The 25,502-nt window shown below is 37.4% G+C and overlaps 1 protein-coding gene across 5 annotated transcripts in view; it reads left to right on the top strand.

Moving 5' to 3' along the window:
- znf521.L (zinc finger protein 521 L homeolog) overlaps positions 1-25,502 on the top strand; it is a 243,959-nt gene that overhangs the window by 119,824 nt on the left and 98,633 nt on the right. For 2 of the 5 annotated variants that reach the window (XM_041566405.1, XM_041566404.1), the window contains exon 5: positions 6,374-10,344. The exons of the other annotated variants lie outside the window; for them this stretch is intronic. In XM_041566405.1, coding sequence (XP_041422339.1) covers positions 6,374-6,408 — 35 coding nt within the window. In that variant the 3' untranslated portion in view covers positions 6,409-10,344. Of the gene's footprint in view, positions 1-6,373; positions 10,345-25,502 lie in introns of those variants that run through there. 5 annotated transcript variants of the gene reach the window in all.

Raw genomic sequence — 25,502 nt, 5'->3', positions numbered from 1 at the left:
AAATGTGGTACATGTATGGCGAGAGATGAGGCAACTAATATTTATGATCATAACTTTGTAACAAAAAAACCCTGTTCCAAAATTACATGCACTAGCATATTTACTTGAATTACTGAGACAGGGAATTGGATATTTTGAATTTGGCCTCAGGTGTGCACCCACAACCCTCCTTTTTTTGGACTAATATTGGCACTTGGATGACGGTTGTCTCTTCGATTGATCAAGATGGAACATTTTTATGGTGCCCGAACATCAGCAAAGGAATACTGATGAATTATCAGGTGGAAGCAGGATTCTATTGTTTCTATCTGTATATCTGACCATTCAGCTCTTAACGTTTGTAATGAAAACAAATTGTCTTCCTGACCAATGGTCGCAGGAAAGATCTCAATTGTAAGGGTCCTAGAGAAAAACTGAAGCCCAGATGCTGATTTCCACAGGGTCTTTAACTTACATTAGCAATGGTAGCTACTATACTAAGCGGAACTCGTTAACTATGCTTTGTGATAGTTAATCCCCTCCAGTTGACTTGGTGCTAGCCAGTGTTATTATGTTATGCAATAAACATAGAGCATATGACATGACATCTAAGCTTCTCATAAATATACCAGTGATATTTAGTTAACGACAAATGTATAGAAGCATATGGTATATGTAAACGCTATTAAATATCTGAACATGTCTTTTATTGTATTTATTGTAACTGTAAGTGTTCTGTATATTTTTACAAGAGTGTTTGCTATTGGATCATGAGATAAAGAGGAGAAAATGCTTAGTCTGACATTGGACTAAAGGCACAAGAGGTGCAGTCTTGGCTGCGTGTATGGGAGTGTGTTGGCTTATTCTGCCTGCGGTGAGCTCTTAGGGGCAGATTCACTAACAGGCAAATTTTCGTCAGCGTCAGCTTTGCACCCCTTGCACCACTTTACCAGGAGCAAATGCGAGACGAATGCGCTAATTCACTAACGTCGTCTAACACTAGCGACTTTTCGATACTTCGGCTGTGCAACCATTTCATAGCGAAGATGCACTAGCGTTCATTTGTGCCTACTGAAAACTCGCTAGTGATCTTGCTCTTAGGTCTATTTGCATTTAAAGTTGTATGGAGGTCTTTATTATAAATGTTGATGCAAATGCTTGAAGTTACCACTTTTTATTACGGAACCTTAATAAAGACAAAAGAGTTAATATAATGCCCTACACATGAGCCCACTGTAAAATTAATGTTTCGTATGTTATAAAATGTATGGAGAGTACCAAAAAAGTCTAAGTTAGGACTTGTGCAAATCCTGCTTAAAAGAATAAAGGAAAAGTCACCAGCGTTTTTTCAACTTTAATGCATTTTTTACACACAAGTGAATTCTCCTCACTTTTTCTCTGAACTTTAGTGAATTTATTGTTCGACAGAGCGAAAAGTCGCCTGGCGATAGAGTGGTAATGAACGCTAGTGACGATCCCGTTCACTAGCAAATTGGCGCCTGTACCTGTTATCGGGTGAATCTGCCCCTTAGTGTTAGTTATAAGCTACTAGTCTGGGGCCATTGTATCCAAACTCATTATAGACTGGTGAGTGGAAGTATGGATAACATATAACCTAGACACTAATCCTTGCACTTTCATTGCATTAGAAATATAGATCTATCTAAGCGTAGAAAGAAAACCTTTCACAGCACAGTTTAACACAACTTTCATCAACTGAGATCTGAACATTCTTATTGCTGGGGCAAACCAAAAAAAGATCATATTGCTTTCTTTTATAAACTGAAAGCTTTTTGTGGTCATTTCTAGTATAACATCTTTTTCTTACTTTAATGCTTTTATGAATTTTAAGCAAAAGATTTCACAGACATCCCCTTGAGTTTTTTAGTCTCAAATAAAGGTGTTTTTAAATGAAATTCATTCACAGAGGATATTGGAATTGGTATTCTATTCTTTCTCTCTTGAACTTCTAAGGTTAACAAAGATGACTATGTTTTTGTGGTAAAACAGAACTAAAACAAAAGAACTTATAAAAGATTATGACTTGCTCTAATGAGGGCTCCCGCACTATGAGTTAACCTCCCTGGCACCTAAGTGGTTAACGCTGCCTGTTTCTTATGTAATCAAAAATAATTGCATATGTGAGCAAGGGAATAGGCATTAAAAGCTATCTGAAATAATCTTATGTACTAATAATAGGGTGCACACTGATTCATTTCTATTTTCTGGATTTTATTGCACATTTCAATCAGCATAACAAGATGGATTATGTCACCTCATGGAAAATAAAGTCAGTGGATGAGCAAATGAAGTGTAACCTTAAGTATCTTTAGCAACAAATCAATTTGCATTTATTTCTATGCTGCAGTTACTAATGTAATTATCTGAGAGATGAATCTACTGAGGCAATAATAATATTTAAAATTATAAAACATTTCATATTATGCGGACTTCTGGAAGTCATTGCTCAACTTGATGATTATTGGTAGACTGCTAAAGCAACATTGTTTTGTTATGGCCAGGGCTAATCCTTATTGGAAATCTAAACTCAAAAGTGTTAAGGGATAAGTATGAGGTGATAGTAATTATGGGGTTCGTTGTGAGAACAGATTTAATCTCATGATTATTATTATTATTATTACTTGTGTGCAGTACGGTGACCTCCAGCTACTGTTTTTTCCTCCCGCACTACAAACATATACATAGAGGTTAATTGCCTCCTGAATTTGACAATGGCTTGTGAAAGTGAAGATTGCAAGCTCCACTGGGGCAGGGACGGATGTGAATGATGTGTAATGTCGGTAAAGTGCTGGGAAATATATTGTCACTATGTAAATAAAGGTTAATTATCATTGATACAGTGTTGACAGTTGACAGAAGTATTCTGTCGTTCACTTCATTCCCTGCCCCAGTGGAGTTTACGATCCAAGGTCCCTATCTCATTTATACAACACACAGGGACCTTTTCCCCAAGAGTCAGTTATCCTGCTTTTGGGTATTTAATGCATTTTGTAAAAACATGTTTTCCCATGACTGAATCTCTTTAAATAGACAAAAATATTTATGAGGACGGAGAGACTGTATTAGTACTTATTAGTATTGCTGCCCCATAGCACTTCTGAGTTTGATTTCAACATGAACACTGTCTGCATGGAGCTTGTGTTGTCTCATGTCTACATTAATTTGCTCTGGGTGCTCTCTCTTCCACCCACACTCCAGAAACATCGTGGAAGGTTCATTCACTTTTGATGAACTGGTCTATGTGTATCTGTGTTAGGTTAAATTAGATCGAAAGCTCTGCTGGTGCACAGACTGATGCAAAGAGTATTTAGACTAACCTCAGCTGAGACTTGGCAACATGTTTCTCAGAAACACTACAAAGTCACCTGTTTTGTTAGAATTGGCTGCAAAGGGGATTCTTTTTTAGCTTGGGTAAACTAGATGGCGATAAAAAGAAATGTAGTTTGTCCTTTGGAAACATATTTTTATTCTGAAGACCTAATTCAATGTCATCTGAGACTTTCCATGATGTGAGAAAGTTAGTGATTCCACATAAAGTGGTCTGTGTAGATCTTAGACATGCTAGACATTAGTGATGTGTGGGCCAGCTACCGCAAAAAAATCTTTGGGTCCCACTGCCAGCTTCCGGCCTGGGTGGCGGTAAATAGAGGGGACGGAGTAGGCTGGGTTTGGAGGGGGTGGGTGCGGATCGAGAAAAACTGGAAACGCACATCCCCACTAGATATGCCTTAAAAGCATCTTGGAGGCCCATAGCTAGCTGGAAGACCTTAATATAGTTTGGTGATATGGGAAATAAGTATTATTATTTGTATCCTGGCACATTGTTAAGCAACCCCCAGTAATTGTAGTCACTTAAGGCCCTTGGGCTTGTGCTGTTCTAAAATAAGCAACTAGAAATATTGTGCCTAACAGCTTGCCACCCCCAGTTATTCTCTCTTTCCTTTGGTTGTGTGTATATATCTTTAATATTATTTCTCACAGATAATAAGTGTTAATACTACAGTATGTCAAGGGAAGAGAAGTTTAAAAGGCTGGTTATTTTGATATCCCTGAGCCAACTAAAAAATGGGCAAGACAACTGGAAAACTTACGACTGATTTTGAGAACCCAAAGACATTCCAACCAGAATTTGTAGTCACTTTACACTTTTGACTGCTCCTGTTAAAAAATTTTTACACTCTCTCCTCCTTCTGGTGGCATTTATCCTGCAATAGATATTATTATATAAAATTATCCTCCCCCCCCCACCCCAATATACGGTGTAAGGCAGAGAAAATCTAAATATAATATCCTGAGCATAGTGAAATTACATGTTTCATTGAATTTTCTTGCTTTCCTCCGTTGTAAAAGGTTGACTAAATTTGTTTTAAGAATGCTTAAATATAAAATATTACTAGTACTTCTTTTATCTATTCCCTGCACTCCCTGAAGGCAACTTAAAGGAAATGAGATGTCGGCTCCCATATGATATTCAGTGGTGACATTTAGAAAAGCCATAGCGCCAAAGAGTAATTTGAACACTTGGCCATTGAATCCAGATTTATGAAGTGAAATTAATTTGCTGCTTGCATTGGACTAAATATTCCGTGCAAAGCGAGAACATACTACCGCACTGCCCTGCCATAGTTCTGTGGCAATACTAAGGAAAGGTCTATATTCTCTGGTTCACATATTATACCCAATCTACCTTGTTACGGAAATCAGCATATTAACAACTGGCAAGAATAGTTGCTTATGCTATATTCGCTATATCCAAACTCTCTACTACTTAATAATAAAACTACATTACATGTACAATGTTTATGTAGTGAGGACACATTTCTGACATAAACAGATGGCATGATTACATTTGAGCTTATCTGCAAGAGAAAATACAAATAATGAGCTCCTGGATCAAGTAACCATAGGGCTTATTTATTAAGCATACTCATAGTGAAATAAATGGCACTCAATTTTGTATGATGTTTATATTTTGTTTTCTGAATTCCTTTATAATTCTATCCACGGTAATCTAGTGGAAAGGCTTTTGTGGCCATGGTAATGGTGCCAAGAATTGTGCAAGGCAATGAAGAGTCAATGCCCCATAGTGGCAGCCGTAAGTCACTATGTGATGCAGCTTATGTTAAGGTGGCTATACATAGGCTTCTTCAGTCCGAGAAGTCGGCTTATTTGCCGTGCTTGGGTCAGTGCAATTGATGCACCCAACTGAAAATCAGCATGATCTCAATCAGCACGTTTAAAGATCTCATTAGGGAGATGATTGCATTTGGTCACCTCAGCAAATGAGCAGATCTCTCAATGTATGGCAAGATCGATGCAATAATGTAGGGTTCCATTGTACATATTATTTTGGCTGCTAGGACACACTGCTCATTTCTCCTATCATGTGCCGTGATGTAGTGTGTGCACGAGGGTCCTGGCAACGCATCCTTACTATGCCATTAAAATAGGGGATGTTGAAGATTTCAGAATAATATATAAATGACGAGGGAATAGTCTTTGCCTCTAGGGTACAAAGTAAATTCCTATATCCTTTAAGAGTGTTTGTTTTTTTCTAGCTTATTCTTCAGCATGCTTCTCTTCTGCTTAATACATTTACTGTAATCAAAGGTCAAATGATAAGAGTTTTTTTATACCTCGAATGAACTCACAACTCGAATGGTTTCTTATCTAAGAAAAAACTTGGAAAGGAAAGAACTTGATTCAGCAAGTCTGAGTTGCAAAACCCGGAAACTCAAATTGACCGAGAAAAAACAAAAATCGCTCAAATCATTACAGGTTTTGGGTCGAAACCCTCCAAAAAAGGCTATTAACATCTTCAATTGGTTCAAGGGGCCTCTGCCATTGACTCCTACATGACCTCGACAGGTTTTAGATGCATTTTCCGATTCAAGCTATTTACAGGTTCGGGGTATAATAAATCTCGAACAATTCCAAGTTGTTTTTTTTTAACTCAAAAACGTGAGTTTTGACCAAAAATGTAATTGAATTTTTGTGGAAACCAGAACTGGGACCTTAAATAACCCCCTAGGTTTCCTCTTTCCCTAATAGAAAGTCTTAAGAAATCTGCCTATTCTTTTAATGATTAGCAACATCTACATTTTGATTTTATCTTGCCGTAACACCAATGTAAGCATTACATAATTGTCACTGGGAAGATATATGTGTTTGCATGCCCTTTGTCTTCATTTGGCCCAGAAGTTCAAACCTGATGGTGCTGTTTGACTAGAATTACTGTTTTGAGCGTTCTTTAGGGCACAGACAGTTCAGTTCTGTGCTTGGTGCATGTAGTAAGAGAAAGAAACAGACTCTTGAGTCTGATAACTTGTGATCAGTAACTGCCATGCACTAATCATCTATTTTAATCCCCAAGGATGTTTCCTCTCACAGTGGAGACTGGCATTATGATTAGAGCAGAAATTCCACAAGATACATGGGTGTGTTTCCAACAGCTCCAGATAACTGCCTCCTGAAAGAGAGAAGGCCACTCACTGTGCACAATGATGGATCATATCGCTATTTTGGACTCATCTGTCTGACAAATACAGTGATTAAAAGATAAACTGTAAAATTGTTGGTAGATAACTGCTGCAACTATGCATTTGAATTGTCAGTTCTACAAGAACAGGCTGCTGCCTGTGCGTGATAAATTATAAATTAATGTAAAGTGCTGAGTAAATTATGATAAATTAGGCTGTATTTTTAAATATCTATCTTCCTGTGCAAGCAACATATACTGTACATGTATTCTCTGTCTTGGGTTGATATTAGTATAGTATGAGAAATCTGACATTGCTTTATTATTTTCCTGAGGATAATGGTCTTCTCCAAAAATCACTTTCCTCTGTAAAAATGCCATAATTCACTGTGCAAATCCCAATACATTCACTGATATGTTATATTTCTAGTCTTTTATAGCAATCTATAGCATCTGATAACTAGACACCTGTTCATACAGAAACAAAGGGCATTTTTTGCTAAACACGTACAGACCTGTATGAGCATAAACTGAGAAGTGGGAATGTCGAACGCAGCTCTACTTAACAATGAAGCTGTGTCATACAAGGAGAAGCTGAATTACCATTGTAATGTTACAATAAGCAGTGTGTTGCATGTTTACAGCAAAATAGCAATAACAAATATGGCAAGACCTGCTACAGTTGCACTCTCTGTCCTGCACACCGACCCTGTTCTTTCCCCCTGTCATTATTCCTGATACAGTCATATTATAGGTCATGAATAACCTATACAATATATTATTATTAAATATGCTTAGTAATGTCCCTTGCCTCCTTCATACTTGTATATAAGTAAGTAGAATATATGTGTCTGCTGTGTACATGTTAAATTCTTATGTCCTATCCATGTACAAGGCAGTAAGGAATTTTGAGGTTTTGCATGAAGGCATAGAACACTGCAGTGCCATAAAGTGATTATATAAGAACAAGAAGACTGTCTCACATTAATAATTATATATATATATGTCATTCTTTGCAGCATTTCCTGCTTGTTTGACAAATCCAGTCCATGTCTAGTAATGGGGTTGGGCTGAGCTGGCCCGTGTGGACTCCATGGCTTTACAGCTGTGCATTGGTATGGAAACTAATGACACCGAAATGGAGCAGAAATTGCCCTTGAGGGTAGCGCGGGAGCAGGCCAGAAAGCAAGCATCAATGAAACAAATACAAAGGTAGTTACTGTAGCTATTCTGACAGAGGAACAACTTGTGTGTAACAAAGTATGTGAGGCACAACATACAGCATGGATGAAAATGTAGGCTTGATTTAATGCTATTACTGTGTTAAATGGTTATTCTAACAGGGTTTACAGTTCCTTCATATTGTATCCGCACTGCAATAAATTACGGTGTTCTCATCTGTTCAGAAGATCTGGCCTCATTTTTCCACTTTATAAGTGCAGTGCAAAGCCGCTAGTTTCTCCAGTGGCAACAGCTATCTGTTTTCACAGCAGACACACACATGCATTATATTGCACTAGGGAGCGACAGCATCCAGTCAAGATAATCCATCAGTGCTTCACCCATGGGGAAAGCAATAAAAACATGTAGGCCAGTTTAATAAAGGCCAGAAGGGGTTTCTCACCCTAAAAGGACTAATTATGTTTGCTAGGCAAACATGAGCTCAGACTTATGCCATTAAAATACCATACAAAACAGGCTAATGCCTACCTGTACTTACCTGTAGTAGTGCCAGGCCAGTTTGTTGGATTCACCATCTGCACGGGATCCCCCATGTGACCCCTGTACAAAGTTTTTGCCTTGTCTTTTGTTGTTAACAAACTTGCATCCCAATACATACTGTATTAAGAGGCCCATTTATCACAGTTCAAATTCAAGTGATTTTTTTTTATTTGAATATACTCAAAATTGGGCTGGGAGGGTATTTAAAAAAAATGTAGAATGTCTTATATTCAATCGAATGGTTTTGACCCGAAAATTGGAATCGTATTTGATTCGTATTTGATATTTGTATTCGATTTTTCTCCCAAAAGGCTATTAACATCTCCAAATGGCTAAATGATTTTTGATTACTAATGTGCGTTGCATCTGAGGATGGGGTTGGTCCCCGGAAGCTTGCGCTTCAAATTTCTGCAATAAAATAAGATAAAGGCATTGCCAGAAAAAGGTGGTGTGCTTCTTCCCTACAAAGTCTAAACGTCCCTCTGCCATTGACTTGTAAATGAACTCAGCAGGTTTTAGGTGCCAAATATTCGGATTAGGACTGTGTCCGAGGGGTGATAAATCTCACATTCAAATTTACATTCAAATTGGTAGATTAAAATATGAATGTGTGAATTTTGAAAGTCGAAAATTCGAATTTAAATTTACTATTCCACCCTTGATAAATCTGCCCCCTTATGTAATATAAATTTAACTGAGCCTTTACAGGTCTGTGTTCTGTTATTAGGTATTAGGTGTCTGCACCTTGTACAACTGGTGCATGATTTGCCAGTTAAATGCACACATACAGATGCTAAATGTTGGTTGGGAGTCTATACACTAGTAAGCAAGACTTCTGTCAACATATTATTTATTAACGCTGGACAAATTTGCAAGCAATCAGTGCTAGTGCTGGTAAAACGATAAAAGTAACAACTTGATTGGTTGCCGTGGATTACTGCTCAGGTGCATTGATAAAGGAGCCCCATAGTGTGTTGTGCTAATGCTGACCCTATTAGCAAGTGAATGCCCACCTTCTCACTTCATGGGTGCCATTGCCCAAAGGATTTAGCATTTCATGACTTTTGAATGGTAGGCTATCTCCTGAAATATTTAACGTTGGAAAACAAATGGGCCATCTTCTAATTTTATAATTAGCTCTTTTGTCATTGCAACACCTGGTAACCCACCAGCATGTATCACAACATCTACAGATTCATATTTTTCATTTAATGTTCGTGCTAGTATTTATTTGCGTTCAGCCTATTTTGCATAAACATTTTGCAAATGAAGTAAAACACTTAAGAACGAGCACCACAATGACAAGCTGTATGTTCTCCATTTATTTAGGCATTCAGTGCTTAAGCTTGCCATCATTGCCCACATTAGCAATGGCATTCTGAGTGCCAATAATATTTATGTGAATATTTATAATTTTATGCATCTGTGGAGCATGTCTAATTTTGTGTAATTAAAGCCAGGATTCAGTACAAAGGTTTTCCGCATTCAAGATGAGCTCTACTGTATTGTGTGGTTTATTTGTCGAATCACGTTTGCAAAATGTTTTACAGCCTGTTTTTTTTGTTAGTCTTTGTTTGTATGGTGGGTACTAATAAACACTCCGCTCATTGGAAACATAAAGCCACTACAGAGGTATATCCTAAAAGATTACATTTCTAGTGGATCAGCTGTGAACTGTTATCAAACACACAATGCTATGACCAACAAAGAGAACATTACATTCCAAAAGCAATACTAAAAAAACATAGTCACGGCTGATATCTTAATTCAGTGGCCAGATTCCTGTCACTGGACATACTGTATATGCCTCAGGTCAGGAGTGGGAGGAATTGGTTAGGTGCTAACTGCCAGGCCTGTTACTAGATATAACTGGGCCCCACAGCAATTTTTTTTCAGGCCCCCAAAATGTCTAGGGATTTATCTATATTTAGTGAACTTGTATATGAATAAGGACCTCGCAGGGTCTGCCTTCTCTGTAGTTATGCCCCTAAGCCAGGCTATGGGAAACAGTAGAAATGTGTACAGGTATGAAACTTCTTATCTAGAATGCTCTCATTCAGTTTTCCAGATAGCAGAACTTTCCATAATTTGGATCTTCAGACCTTAAAGCTGGCCATAGACGCAAAGATCCTATCGTACGAATCCTCACATGATCGGACTCCCCATCTCCAGACCTGCCAATTCAGATCATATAAAGTAGAAAAGAACAGATCAGCCGATGTTCTGCCCCTGGCAGCAATCGTAAGAAAGTTATGTCCGAGAAAAGCTGGTGACAGACTCCCACTGAAAATCATACGATCGTCAATACATGCAGAGATATTATCGGCAGCCAACAGAAAATTTCTAAGCTGCAGATCGACCAAACGACCAATCTTCGCCGGACGTAAAATGTCAGGACTCTCCACACACGGTTTGAAAATCATACGAATCCTCGATTCGTACGATCGGATCTTTGCGTCTATGGCCAGCTTAAGTCTACTAGAAAATCATGTAAACGTTAAATAAACCCAATATGCTGGTTTTGCTTCCAATAAGGATTTATTATATCTTAATTTGGATCAAGTACAAGCTACTGTTTTATTATTACAGAGAAAATAAATCATTTTTAAAAATTTGGATTATTTGGATAAAATGGAGTCTATGGGAGATGGCCTTTCCGTAATTTAGAGCTTTCTGGATAACGGATCCCATACCTGTAGTAGTAGATCCAGGTTAAATGATGGAATAGTAACATGGAAGGGTCAGACAGTATGAAGGAGAGATGTGGATTAGGCATAAAGTAATTGTAATGGGAGAGGAAATCTATGCCCAGTAGTCTAACAATAAGACTAATAGTTCGAGTATTGTTAAACTTCTAAAACTGTGTATTACTAACTGATAATAGCTATACAAAATGAATACATTTTTTTATGTATTAACGTTTTAAAGAGTGCTCTGTCACCCTTACTGTGTCCCTGTTTTACGCTTGTTGGGAATTGTCTGAAACCTACAGTCAAACATTTCAAAAATGAACTTGGCACTTTGTTGCAGCCTAACAGAACTCGGATTTTATATCATGAGTTGGATCACAAACTGCTGAAATCTGCGCTGTTTCATTGTATCTGAAAGCTACCCCCATGTGGACAATCCTGGCGTGTTTTGAAAAAGCCAATAAAGGGTTTCTGCATGGACCATGCAAAAGGGATACTTTCTCTTTAATAGCCATCTGTACAGGAGGGAAGAGAAGTGGGCCAGGTCATCTTTTCTCAGCTGTCATGATATTAACGTAGGTAATGGAGCAAGCTCTCTTTTCTGCTGGGTGTTGTTTTTCATAGATGTTCAACGATTTACACAGATAATTCTATTTATTTTATACATTTGCCTCAATCTAACTGGGCAGATTAACAGACATCATAGCATTATGAATCCTCTTTACATTTGTTATTTTGTACTTCAACTTTTGTTTCGAGCAGTCACACCTACTGTGCAGATGGCTGCATGGTTTGTATGCCAGCCAAAACATTTAAAGATATGTGTGATTTGGGGATACAATAACAGGATAGAATGATCCACAGACTGCATAATTATATCAAACGCCAAATTAAAACCGAAACTGTCTGGTTTCAGCCCCTTAAATATAATATATTTTGGCCTGCAAGGACATTATTATTCTTTTATTATTCGGACAATAGCACTTGCTCTCGACCCAGTGCTCACTGAATAAATTGGGGGTTTACCCCCAAATAATCTTGTAACGATAGACAAAATGAGGGCATCCTGCTAACTGTTTTTATGCAGTGCTGAATGTTTTGCCGCAATTGAGACATGGGAAGGAAGTCTGTGGGTCTCATTTATAAATACTGGGCAAATTTCACCTGGGCAGTAACCCATAGCAACCAATCAAATGCATGCTTTCATTTTTAAACCTGCAGCTGGCTTAAAAAAGCTAATGACTGATTGGTTGCTATGGGTTACTGCCCAGGTGCAAATTTCCCCACTGTTTATAAATGAGACCCTGCGTGTTTCTCTGAAACAAGTTACATTTTTGCATTAAAAAGGCACCTTGAATTTTGTTTTTTAAAGAGCAATCCCAATAATTAAAATACATTTTTTGCAACAATAATGCCTATGTTTAGATCTATAGGAAAAGATATGGGGGGGGGGGGGTTGCTGGGGAGGACCTGGCCCAGTGATTGTCATTTATTAGGGGGGGGGGGTTGCTGGGGAGGACCTGGCCCAGTGATTGTCATTTATTATTACACTTCTAAAGTGCTATTTAGAGCTGGGTTTTGGCAGATACAAAACAGTGTAAAGCCAGGATCTCAGGCTTGCCTCTTTGCAGCTAATGCTGAACTACAACTTTATCATCAAGGGACTTGTAGATTAACAACACAAGGAAAGGTAACGTTTGGTATTATGAATATAAAGCTACTAAAATATAAAGACCAAATGCAGTGTTTAGCTTGAAGGACTGACAGCACCAACATCTTAAATGAAAATCGTTTATTGCTTGACACATTCTATTTGTTTCTGTTCTATACATGAAAAAAGCTCTTCTTTGAAATTGTATTTGCTTTCGCCTCTGCTGTGTTTAGACATCTTTGTTTTCCCTCTTGTCTGAACAAAGCCATTCACAGTCTGTTGTTTTTAATGGAGCCATCATAAACTGACCCCTACCAGAAAAGCTACAGGCATTCTGCAATAAAATGATCATGCACTCTCAAATGGTGATAACATTCTTGAAAGTGAAGACTAAGATGCAGGTTTATTCATGGCAAATCCTGCAGGTTTACATCAGGCTTCTTATCCAATTGATTAGTGCAGAAATTGTGATCGAGTCAAAAGGGAAGTTAGGATTTGAAATTAACTTAATAATATAACTTCACCTAAGCCTAACTGGGAATTGATTCCCACAGACCCCAATGAGTTAGCTGGTCTAAATCCCATAGTAGGTTATGGGCAATGTAACTTTTTTTTTTTCTCCAGTGGATTTGATAAATATTGATATTGTTTGAAACCTTTTCTGTGAAGCGTTATCTTTGCACAGTGATCAATATTCATCATCCAATACATAAAAATCGATCTGATGGATCAAGTGTTGCATTATTAACGAATGGTCTGCTACCCAAAAAAGTGTATATATACTTTACACCAGTTAACCACCTTCTAACCACCTTCAGCTAAACCACCTCCTAGATGAATAATATTTGGTGCTGTGAGAGTGATGGGAATATATATATATATATATATATATATATATATATATATATATATATATATATATATATATATAGAACCCCTTGTACCTAAAGGAGGAGGAAAGGTAAAAACTAAGTAAGATTTACACCAGTAAAGTAATGTTGCTCTGAGTCCTCTGTCAAAAGAAACACAGCATTTCTTTCCTTCGATTGTGTACACATGGGCTTCTGTATGAGACTTCCTGCCTTCAGCTTAAACCTCCAGGGCTAGGGCTTGAGCACGCTCAGTCTGCTCCTCTCCCTCCTCCCCTCCCTGCTGTAATCTGAGCCCAGAGCTGTAAGTGAGCAGGGAGAGACTCAGGCAGTAAGTGATGTCACACCAAGCTAATATGACAACTGCTATCCTAAACAAACAGAGGGCTTCTAGAGCTGTTTACTCAGGTATGATAAAGCATTCTGCAGAATAAAGTGTTATAGCTTGCACTATTGTGGCTTATCTATTGCCAATAATCTGCCTCAGTAGCTTTGCTTCTTCTTTAAGAGTTGACAGTTAACACACCTGGTGGAGAGTGGGATATTGGAGCTGGCAAGGAGAGAGCTACTGGAACCCTAGGAAAGTCTTAGTATTAGTAGTCATACAGCACCAAAATGTAAAAAAATTAAAAAAGAATATCTCTAAAACCTCTAAAAATTTGCATTTTTTAATATAATTACAAGCCAAAAAAAATCAAAGTATGAATGGCTTAAAGAAATGTCCAATAGGATCAGCGCAACTCCCATTAACTTCTATGGAACCTCAAATGCTTTTACATGCCAAAGTTTTGAATTAAAGATTTTGTGGTTTTTACACTAAATGAATCTCGAATTTTTAGAGTTTTATAGTAAAAATACAATTCATGAAGGGAAAGGAAATCCGAATGTTAGTAAATAGGCCCCTATTAGATAAGGTTCCTGAATTCCCGAAAAAATATATATCTATTTAAATGTATTTTATAATCTAATATCTGCATACCTGCTATACAGAAAGATTCTCATTATCGCAAAACTGTTTTTCCTCTTCAAATCATTTGTAATTTTTACAGCTTCACTAAGCTGTTTTATTTTTGTTTGTAATATTATGTTTGAAATATTTGTAGTGGTCTCAATATTAGAGCAAGGCCCCTTATCACAAAACCTGGGGTCCCAAGTAATAGATCCATTATCTGTACAGCTTGCCATTTTGATGAAAATTTGCATTTAATCTGGAGTGAAGGTGACGGGGTTAGATTGTACATAGCGGCACATAACTGTTTTATATTGGGATTATCAGTATCCTCTCAAAATCAATTTAGAAATCACAAAGCTATCTTTTGTTTTAAATACATATAGAATTTTTTTTTCCTTGGTAGTATTTTTTTTTCCTGGGATTAACTCGGTCATGACCCACTTAAAAACTAAAAAAGGCATGCCTGTAATATTTTAAGTCCTAACTCTGTGACACACAATTTAGATGTTTTATTTCTGCGTGTAAGAATAAAAAGGGTCCAATCAAATCTGCACAGTATAGTCTATATTGTGTTTTATCTACAGAATAATCAAAAGAATCTGTCAATATGGAGAGGGTTTGGAGCTTCAGCTGTTCATATTGTTACATTTGGTGTGCTGATGGGGTTTCTTAGGTCACCTTTAAAATTATGCCTATGACAGCAGTAGACACCTGCCAAGATTGCAAGGTATCTCACAGCTCTCAGGATGAAGCCTATGGCCTGGTAGGCCTCAGTTGGTGAGGTACACATTTGCAGTACAGCTGGCATCACTGTATGGGGCAGCCGTGTGGGCTGTTAGGGAGTTGGAAGGGAGACAGGCATGAAATTTTCTCTAACCTGAACTGTCTTTTTTTCCTTTCCTTTTCTGTTGGCTGCTTTTCAGAGCTTCGTTAGGAAAAAAAGAGAGAGGGGTAAAAAACAATCAAGCGCCCTTTAATCTGCTTGCGATTACCAGTAGTATAAGAAGAAAGGCATAATGAGGAAAAATGCCTTGTTTTGTTGCTTTCAAAAGCCAACAAATTGGAGTTAACTTGACAGGAAGTAGCTTAATAATTAGATTATTTATTTATTCCTGACACATCCCCCCTGTTACTGGTCTCACGGGGCCCCGTATATGGTACAATTTTCAAGCTGCCATTACTTTGCTGTCTTCCGTGAACAAAGACTCCACTGTCTATCAGTCAATTAAATGCACTCTTTAAGCAGAGGCAGTGTAGTCCTGAATGGATAGAGCCCTGGGACGTTGTGGCTGATGATTCCTTTCTCAGTACTGTACATCACACTCAGCTCCAGTCCCTGCAGGGATGGAATAAAGTCGTGCATTAAAATATCACTTGTAGATTTGTAAGCTAATGAAGAGCCATTGAAATGTTTGTCTGTTTCTGTGGCAAAATTACTTATAAAAGGACTACTTGTTTGCATATATTGGTTCATTAGCTCAAAGTGCTTTTTAGGATTCGCAGAAATGAAAGTCAACAAATTAAAGCAAAACAAGTGCATGATCATCTTGGTTTACTTTCAAATCACATCAAAGTGGATATGTTAACAAAAATCTGTAGCTGCACAAGGGGGAGAGGCACTTGTAATATGAAATGGGTTTTGCTAGAAAGCATTTTGTTACAGAAATTTGGGGCAATTTTACTGTTGTCGTAATTAAATAAATATAGTGAAATCCTAGACATAGTTGAAATGTTTTGCACATTTTTTCACACTAGAGGGCTTATTTATGTATGATGATGTAAATATCATTAAACACATGCAAATCAGCATGTTTTTTTTTACCCACAATACCATTGTAAATCAAAATGCATTTACACTAATTGGTAAATTGTGGTCAAGTTGAAACACAAGTTGAAATTTTCTCTTAGTCAATATGGGTACGTCAATAGTATTGTGCACGGTTCCAGTAATAGGGCTATAATAAAATATATTGGGTGCAAGTAATCTCTCTCGGTTTCCCCATTAACTGGAAGCATGAGATTGCTGCTGATTTCACAAAGGCCTATTTTCTTTTGATGTTAGGTGGCAGAGATGTGCCCAAGTCCCCAAAATGCAAGTTTTTGTCACTAAATGAAAAAATGGTTTGAGCATTTGAGAACTGGGGCTGGAATATGTGTCTCAAAGGCTAGGGCCAGACAATGTATTACATTGTGGATTCTCCGCAGGCCCCTAGCCTTTTGAAGTGTGGGCAGGTTTCAGCACAGAATGCAAAATCTTGTGTTTTGGTGCTGAAATCCAACACATCTGCTTGCACCCGAGTGGAAACGATGCTTCTGGGTGCAGGATGACCAGGAGAGGAAGCGCATCTGGGCAACGAATTCTGTGCCTATGGAGATCTGCCATCATCTGGCCCTGTGGAGATCCATGATTGTCTGGCCCTGACCTAAAACAACCAACTGCTACTCAGAAATCATGATTCCCATTGGTCACTTTCAAACTTCATTAATATGTGCCAGATGCCATTATGTTACCACAGTTTGAGGGATGAATCTTCTGTATTTGTTGTTCTGGCTACAGAGAATTCTAGTGTTTGTTCATTAACTGGTTTTTCATTCTTCTATAGATCTGTCCTCCCTAGGGGTCTGGGCATTTTTCAAGTTCTTTATGTATCCAGTGCCTTCCCTCTGTATTACTTCTGCTGCAACTGTAATTTCTCTGTGTTTTAGCATTTTCAATTTTTCACTCTAATTATAATTATTGTAATAATTAAATACCCTTAATCTAGCTATTACGGAATATCTTAAGCAAAAAACATGCTGGGCAAGTAATTGTTCCCATAAATGTGCAATAGTATAAATAAAATCACAAGTACATGCTTAGTTTCATAGACAATAAAATGAATTCATTTATGTAATGGAATGCATACAGTGAAAAGGGGCATCTGCTCTTACATCCTTCGCAAGGCAGACACTGTCTTTATAGTTAATAAGTTTCCTGAGGGGACTATATATAGTCTGTTGAGTAGGTTAGGCAAAGCTGTAAACATACTATGTGCAGCTTTGATCAATGTAATGCTGAATCCAGCTCTATTGTGTTTCAGTGGATCTTTTCACTTGCCTAATGAACCCTAGGCCTTAAGTCTCCATGCTGATGATTTTTAAGGTGATAGGCCAAATGTGTAATAAAAAAAATAAAGCACTGGAGCTAAATTGAATTATGGTCAGAAACCTTGAAAGTCAGGAGAAAGCAGGGTCATGACAGCAGACCAAATGGATGAAGTATAGATGGCTAGTAGTGGTAGCTGTTGCAAGAGTATGGAGGAAGGTTTGCACTTGGACATTTAACCTGTTTGTAAGATATATTTATTTGTAAAAATGTTTTTTTTTTTTTGTGGATTGAAGTCAGATCATTTAGTATCAAGTAGTAGCTTAGCAATAGGGACATTGCTCACAGGTTCTTACAGAGAAGGTGGTAAGTGAGAGTTCCTGTAGTATTGAAATGACTGCAGTCTTTAGTAAGGCAGGAGGTTTTCAGTTTGAAGTGGTAAAATCAATGTTTGGGTAAGCGCTCATCTCAGAGAATAATAATTGTTGCGAACAAGCTGAAAGGGAAAATGCTAAAACGATCTATGTTTAGATAAGGGTCAGAGTGAATTTCTACTTCAGCTTCTGATCTGGCAAAAATGGGATTTATTGGATAATGGTTTGGATAGTTGTTAGAAATCAGCTTCTTTATCAGTACAGATAGCCCACACTTGTATGTATTATATTTTTTTGAGAATGTATACATCTGCTAAGAATATAGTAAAATTTGTGACAAGAAGTATGCATTGTCCCTTTTTTGTGTGCCACAATTGTGTCTAGATCAGTAATGCTTGGTGCAAAGGGCAGCAAGACACAACTTCTTGAATGAGTACTAGGGGTGAGCTATTGTGTCCCCTAGTACTCTAGTATCTCCATGGTAAATGACCCATCTTACCCGTAAGGGGTCAATTTAGTAGAGGTGCATATTTTTGGAAACCGTAAAAAATGCACTATTTTTGGCAACAGTTTCTTGCCTTTAAACAACTCTTTAAAACCTGCAGTACTGCCTTTTCAGTTTAGCCTTTAGTTATAATTATAGCCTTGTTGTGTACAATGTTAATGACAATATTTACTTGTAATTACATTATTGGAGGTAGCAATATTTTAAAATGTGCTTGAGCTGCAAGACTTGGTGTATGTTAATTTTTGCTGGGGGGGGGCAGAAGAGTTCATGGAGTAGGAGAAAATCCCATTTTCCAGTTTGTTTCAAATCTAGTGAAACTGCTGCTTCAGTTGCTTTATGCTACTCACATTGGGAAAGGTGCTTATACTGTGATAATTATCATCAAGGAATATTAATGTGTTCAGCATTCGTAACCCAAAAACTCATTATAGCTTAAGCTGTGCATCATCTGTGAAGAGAAAACTTTGCCAGAATTCACTCTTCACAGGGGTAGCCTCCTGCTTGCAATTTGCAGTTGTGGTCAGAGTACTGTGAGAGGTCACTTTAGCTATTTTTAAGCATGTTTTCTTTGTTCCATTGGGTTTTTTTCAACTAGACTGCTTTGTATTTATTTGTGTGCATATCTACATTAATTATACTCATTGCCCTACTCCATGATGTTATCACCATCTGCAGCTGGATTAGAATTCGTTCTTTTAAGAGGAAAATAATCCCAAACACGAAGCAAACATGACATTGGAGTGGATCAAGAGCAAAAAGGTGAATGTGCTTTCACAACCCAGTCAAAGCCCTGATCTCAATCCAACTAAGAATCGATGGCCCTATTTGAGCTTCGAAACTTACAAGTTTCATATCACCAAGAAGATCATTTCAGTGTAGGATTTGTTATTCTGTAAAATTAAAGCAACCGTTCAAGGGTTTGAATACTTTTACAATGCACCGTACAGTGGTCAGCCATAAAATGAGTTTGATTTTAAATGTTTAAGACATGTGCACAGAAACACCGCAGCTATTTATAATCATGTCCCATTGAAAGCAATTAACTCATTTTCTCTTGTGTGGTAGAACATTAAAGAAGCTTAATAGAGAAATATCTGTAGTGATAAAGACATTGTTTCATTAGCCGCATCTAAATGTTTCAAGAATTTAAGGTTTTGGAAGCTGCATTTAGGTGAAATGTAAATCTAAATATTTTTTCTCTTCCCACAGTTTGTCTTGATCCTAAATACCAATAATCATTTTTCTGAAGAAACACTGATCCTTTGCAATGTTTTATTTTAATTCTAGTTTCTTAAAACTTTAATGTCAGACTGTTTTAGTTCTCTCGTGAAACTGTTTAATCTTGAATAGGCAAAATACAAATTGCTAATGGAAAAGACTTAATTGCAGTATTAACAAAATCTATTACAAGGACATTACTAGATGAAGTTGCAAAATGGCCAACGGGATTAGGTAGAGAAATCAGACTTAAAGGGACAGCTTGTGCTTAACACAATTTTTGCTGTTTTCTTTCTTCTATTTAGGACATACCTATGGTATTTGTTATTTCTTGCCCTAAGCAGAGCATAATTTGAAACTACAGCCACATTCTACTTCCAGATCTTAAAGAACAAAGTCAAATAAATCAGCAGTCTGCTGAGAAGCCTTGGTAAAAATAAACCCCTCCTTCTTCCAACTACATCCTTGATATGTTTTAAGATAAAGAGAAGCTCACATAGACTTCTCAGTGGACTGCTAGTTTGTTTGACTTTGCTCTTTGGGGTCAGGAAGTAGAATGTGAAGTTGGTCTCATTTTTAAATATTGCCCTGTGTCAAGCAATCATAGCTATAGATACTTCCTAATTAAATGAATAAGTAAAACATAGGTCCAGCACAGGCCCTATTCATTGCACTAATGTTGGCACAGGGAGTGACCAAATGTGTCCCAGGTTTTCACATGGAAATACATGCAGATGAGTAGATATACCAGAAATTCAAACTTGCACAAAAAGTTCCCTAGCAGATGGAATGCAGCAGTGAAATCCTCACTCTTTGCTAGAAAGCGGTCTGCATAATTAAATATGATTGAGAATTATATAAAAAAAAAAATATGGAGGACGAAACCAACAATTAAATATAAATATTGAAATAGGTTTGAGGATGTTGCCCTAAATACACTCTGGATACAACACTTTAGGCGTCAGATTTCTGCTTGTTATCAGGATCACACCCTCAGTCCAAAAAGACCCCCTGTTGCCTAGTGCTGGGAAGGATTTTATTAATGGCCATCAAGATGGAACAGTCTGGAGGGTGCCATGTCTCCCTTATCTTATATGCCTATACATCTAACACTGCAACTGTAACCTAAATAATACATTCTCTTTTTAACAGGAATAAAATCCCTTTGCAAAAGCATCTTTCCCAGCAGTTACCGTTTATTTTTTGTCTACACCACTTGTCAAGGTTAAGCAAAGTTTACGGAGTATTGTATCCGTGGAAAAACATTAGTATTAATATTTGTCTTGGCTTGTATTTTGATTATGTATCCTGGCTTCAGAATGCAAATGAGTGCACCATACTAAAATAGCCCATGTTGAAAAGGAGTATATAAAACACTTCACATTACATGCAGTAAAAAGGATTTAGATATAGAAAACATTTTTACTATTGCTTTTTATTTTTTTTCACTGAAGCAAGTTCTTTAGAATCTGCTTTTAAAGACTTATTATTTTACTTCATGATAATTATTGCCACTGACCCCTTGACACACTCCTGTAATAATTCTCTATATACTGGATTAGCCTCAGAAACTTTTATGTGTAAACTTTGTTTTTGTCCCAGTTCCTTTAGTGAAAGATTACTTCTTGTAAGATTTAAGAATGGATCTTTGAAGCCAAGTCTGGACATAAATTAGCATGTGTTGCTCTGAGGAATTGGCAGACTTAACATTTTTTAAAGCATCAAAATGTATATACCAGGTAAAAACAAAATACTGTATTTATACCGTATTTATAAGAACTGAATTGGATGGCCATCAGGGTGCACATCAAGCTCTAGTGGCCCCAGATGCTTCTGATCCCATCATTCCTCCTGTTCTTTCTTTTTTCTTCCATTGTTAAACATGCCTGTCATTGTTGAACTTTATTGCTCCGGACATCAAAAGTAACACACCAGTTGGATACCTATAATGATCTCTAACAGTACCAGTACTTCTGAATTGTTGTACAAAAAAAGGGGAGCTTTCAAGAGTGCCCAGCCTGGTCTATAGAGAGAGAGTTTCATCACACAACTGTTTCTTTCTTTAAAAAGGAGCATCATGTGTCATGTGGGCTAACCAATGTGTTTTATGTGCTAAAATTAAGGGTAGATTGGCAAGTGTCACGATTAGGATCCCAAACTTTGTTACTTTGTATTAGACAGTTGCATATTTCCGCTGTTTTCCATTGTGTTGCACCGTAGGGATTCATGTGCTCGATATCTAAAAGATAATATAGCCGACGTCCATATTCTCATTCAGTCACAACTACTTTAAATTGTCGCCTTTCGAGGTCAAGCAAAGGTGCACTGGTGCTCTGAACAGATTTTAATTGGCAAGTGCTGAATTCAACTTTCAGTCACTTACTACAATTTCATGACTGAAATGTGCTCAGCGGGTCATATTACCTGGTTCAAAGAGGCTTTGAAAAATGTGTGCTGGATCAATTGAAGAGTTCATGCATGTGGCATTCTTTGTAAAAGTAAAAGTTTGAGATTTCTTTTCCCTCTGTTCCACCTCCTGTTCTTGCATTTTCACTGGGAAGAGTTGCCTTACCCTAAATAGCGCTACTTATGTTTCTTGTTTCCTTTGGCTCAGGGATGCCTGTGGCCCTCCAGAATTTGTTAAATGGCTCCCAACATTCCCTAACAGCCATAGCAGTTTAATAACCATTTGGAGGGCTGCAGGCTATGCATTTCTGCTTTAGCTTTCTATTTGCTGCTTATTTTTGTGTAGTGATTCCATTCGTTCCCCATATTTATAATATCAATATTAGAATTTCAGGATTTTTGTATGATACTGATTAGTGCACGAACACCAACACACCATTTGGGCAGCTCTGTTCATCATTTGCACTTAAATTTGTGCTCTTTGAGCCTACCAGTTGTTGCAAGGTTTTGCACCAATTTGTAGAAGGCACAATGATGCTAGATTCTGGGAGAAAACATGGCAAATTGGTCCAGTTTACCAGTGTTTTGAATTAGGGATGCCCTGAATCCACTATTTTGGGTTTCATCCAAATCCAAAATCTTTCATGAAGGATTTGGCTGAATCCTAATTTGCATATGCCTAACATTTGTATACACATTAGGGTAAGGAAGGGTTAAAGTCACATGGATTCAAGAATTCGGACTTGGTTTGGCCAGGCATTTGGCTTCATACAAATACTGCTGAAAAAGGCTGATTCCTGGATTCTGTGCATCTCTATTACGAACACCTGAAGTAAACCTGGACTGAAGTTCACATTAAGAGATTGTCTTTTAGGCAGCTGTACACTCCAATATCTACACAGTGCAGATGAGAGAGAATGTGGAACTTAGACACAGTTGTGCAGGAGAGAGCATAAAAGGCCACTATTTACTGTAGTAGCGCTGTCAGCCTTGAATTTGGTCACCTCCTGGACAGACTTCAATCAGTGACCGTGGAGTCGCTCTAGTATAGGCTGTCCATCTCTAGGGTCTTTCTTATTGCTGAGCTTTGCAGGGGCACCATCATTCCATCACTAGGTTTCTTATAGGATTTTCTATGATGGCTGCTATACAGTAGATGTTCTATAAGGACCCTGGTACCTGGCCTTTCTTGAGGCATCACGACAAGAGTGCTCCTAGTCTACTTGCAGGCTTCTCTGTCGTCCCTAAAATGATGCTTGGACATTGACACTTCTTGATAATAAAGCCCTTTGGAATATGTCAGTAGTGTATAATGAGGAAAGCTATTTAAGATCATAAGGGACATAATGTAACCTAACTGATAATACAGTCAAAAACATTACATAAACATTAAAAGGTTAAATGCTGTATTAAAATTGTCCTTATAAAATGTAATCTTAAAAACCTTTAACTTTGAACATTTCAGCTCCACAGGTTTCATTTTCTTATATTGTTCAATTATCTATATTAAAATGTTCTATTTAGAATTCTAAGGCGACATGATGGTCTGACTTCAGGAATGTGTGCATTAGGAAATAATAGACCTGATTTTTCGCCAAGGATTGTAGCATTAAAGTCTGAAATATGAAGTGTTCCTCAAAATGTAGAATACTTGCCAGCTTCCATTTTAACAAGATTTAGGAGACTGCATATTTTAATGGGATTTTCTTAAAACTTAATTTCATAACTTTGAAAGCTGTATACTTGGAAGGGTTTTGTTTGTTTTTTTTCCTAAATGCCCAAAATGCAACCCATGGCAAGAGTAAACATAAAAAACAGTTGATATACAATATAGATGTTCCATAGCAGCATCTCCAGAAGCAAAGTTTGCAGTTGCATCTGCTGTCACAGATCTATACACAATATTAAGCTAAACGTGCCATTTCACATACCCCTATATAGCTAATCTCAGATGCTTTTTGCCAGTGTTTTCAAATGTAGTAAAAGTGAAGGAAAAAGTGATGGACCACAGTTTGGCACGTTGTGACTACAATACAGATGTCTTCAATAGTCTAATTTTTTAGGCTAGTCACACATGAGTCGACAAAAAAAAGGTATGGGCTAACAGGAAAAGGACAGGGTTTAGATGAAAAGGGCTAGTGATATATGGGTAGGGCATGGTGTGGTTTATCCAGAAATTTTTTTACTGTTATAGCAGCTTTTAAAAATGCTTAAAATCATATCCCCGCATATAGTAATTATGTTTAACAATATGTTACAGGGCCAACCCCTCCCGCAAGAGATGCTTACAGCTTATTTATCTGTAATCCCTAAACCTAATAAAGATCATTCTGATGTCCAGAATTATAGATGTATTTCGGTCCTAAATGTTGACTTAAAACTATAGATTATGGCCACCAGACTATCAGAATATCTGCCTGCAACCTGATCAGTGAGGATTTGTCCCAAACCACAGATTGTACTTGTAGAATAATCAATATCTTTGGTGCAAATATTTCCAGGTCACCATTACTCAAGCATTCGAGACAGTACTTTGGCAGTATCTATTTTTTGTCTTGGAAGGTATAACAATATGGGCCCTTTCCTGGAAGCTCTTGGAGTTTTGTATACTGACCCCATTTCACATATACATTTTATGGGAATACACTCCCAAGGGATTAAGATTGCTAGGGGGACTTGTCATGGCTGCCCGTTATCTCCGCTGCTACTGGCATTGGCAATTGAGCCCTTGGCCCATCTTATTTATTCCTCCCCAGATATTTCAGGCTATGCGAAAGCCAATCATCTTCATAAAATCACTTTATATGCATATGATATCTGCTTAACACTCACAAAACCCCTGACTCCCAAAACTTATTATAGATTCTGATTTCATAGAATTTCAGGCATGAAAGTCAATCTGTTTAAAACTGAAGTCCTTACAGTACATTTTCCAGAACTGCAAGTGAAGCTTCTAGAATTAAACTTTCCATTTCAAAGGAGACGTGAATCAGTTGACTGCTTGGGCATTAAGCTTACAAAGTCTTACTCCTCTCTCTGTAAACACAATTATAAACCTATGTATCAAAAACGTTTAACTGTATTGACAGATTGGGATGTTACTAATCTCCTGGTTCAACTGGATTGCAGCATCTCGCATGGCAATACTCCCCAAAATTCCCATGTATTATGTTTGTATCTTCACATGTATGCATCAGCTATAAACACTTTTTGAATATGAATTTCCAAGCATTACAATTACAACTTCAATAAACACTTAAATAGATCTAAGTATGAAACAGATAAATTAATATCTTATTCTCTTTTCTGCTCATGTGCATTTTTTTAATTATATTTTTGTTGGAGGGAGAAACTGGTCCCACTTTAACAATGGAGTTACTGAGCATCCCCAAGCATTAAGGCTTTGCATCTGGTTAGTTTTAGTAGTTGATGCATGTAATGTAAAATAATCAGACTGTTCAACTACAGGTTTTACATGAAAATGCGTTGTTTAAATTATTGGACTGAGATTCTGTCTCACTTGATACTACAAATATCTATCTACTGTAT

Source organism: Xenopus laevis, chromosome 6L (assembly GCF_017654675.1).
Source record: "Xenopus laevis strain J_2021 chromosome 6L, Xenopus_laevis_v10.1, whole genome shotgun sequence".
NCBI classification, from domain to species: domain Eukaryota; kingdom Metazoa; phylum Chordata; class Amphibia; order Anura; family Pipidae; genus Xenopus; species Xenopus laevis.
Note: the sequence above shows the minus strand (reverse complement) of the source record. Positions and strands in the feature narration are given on the sequence as shown.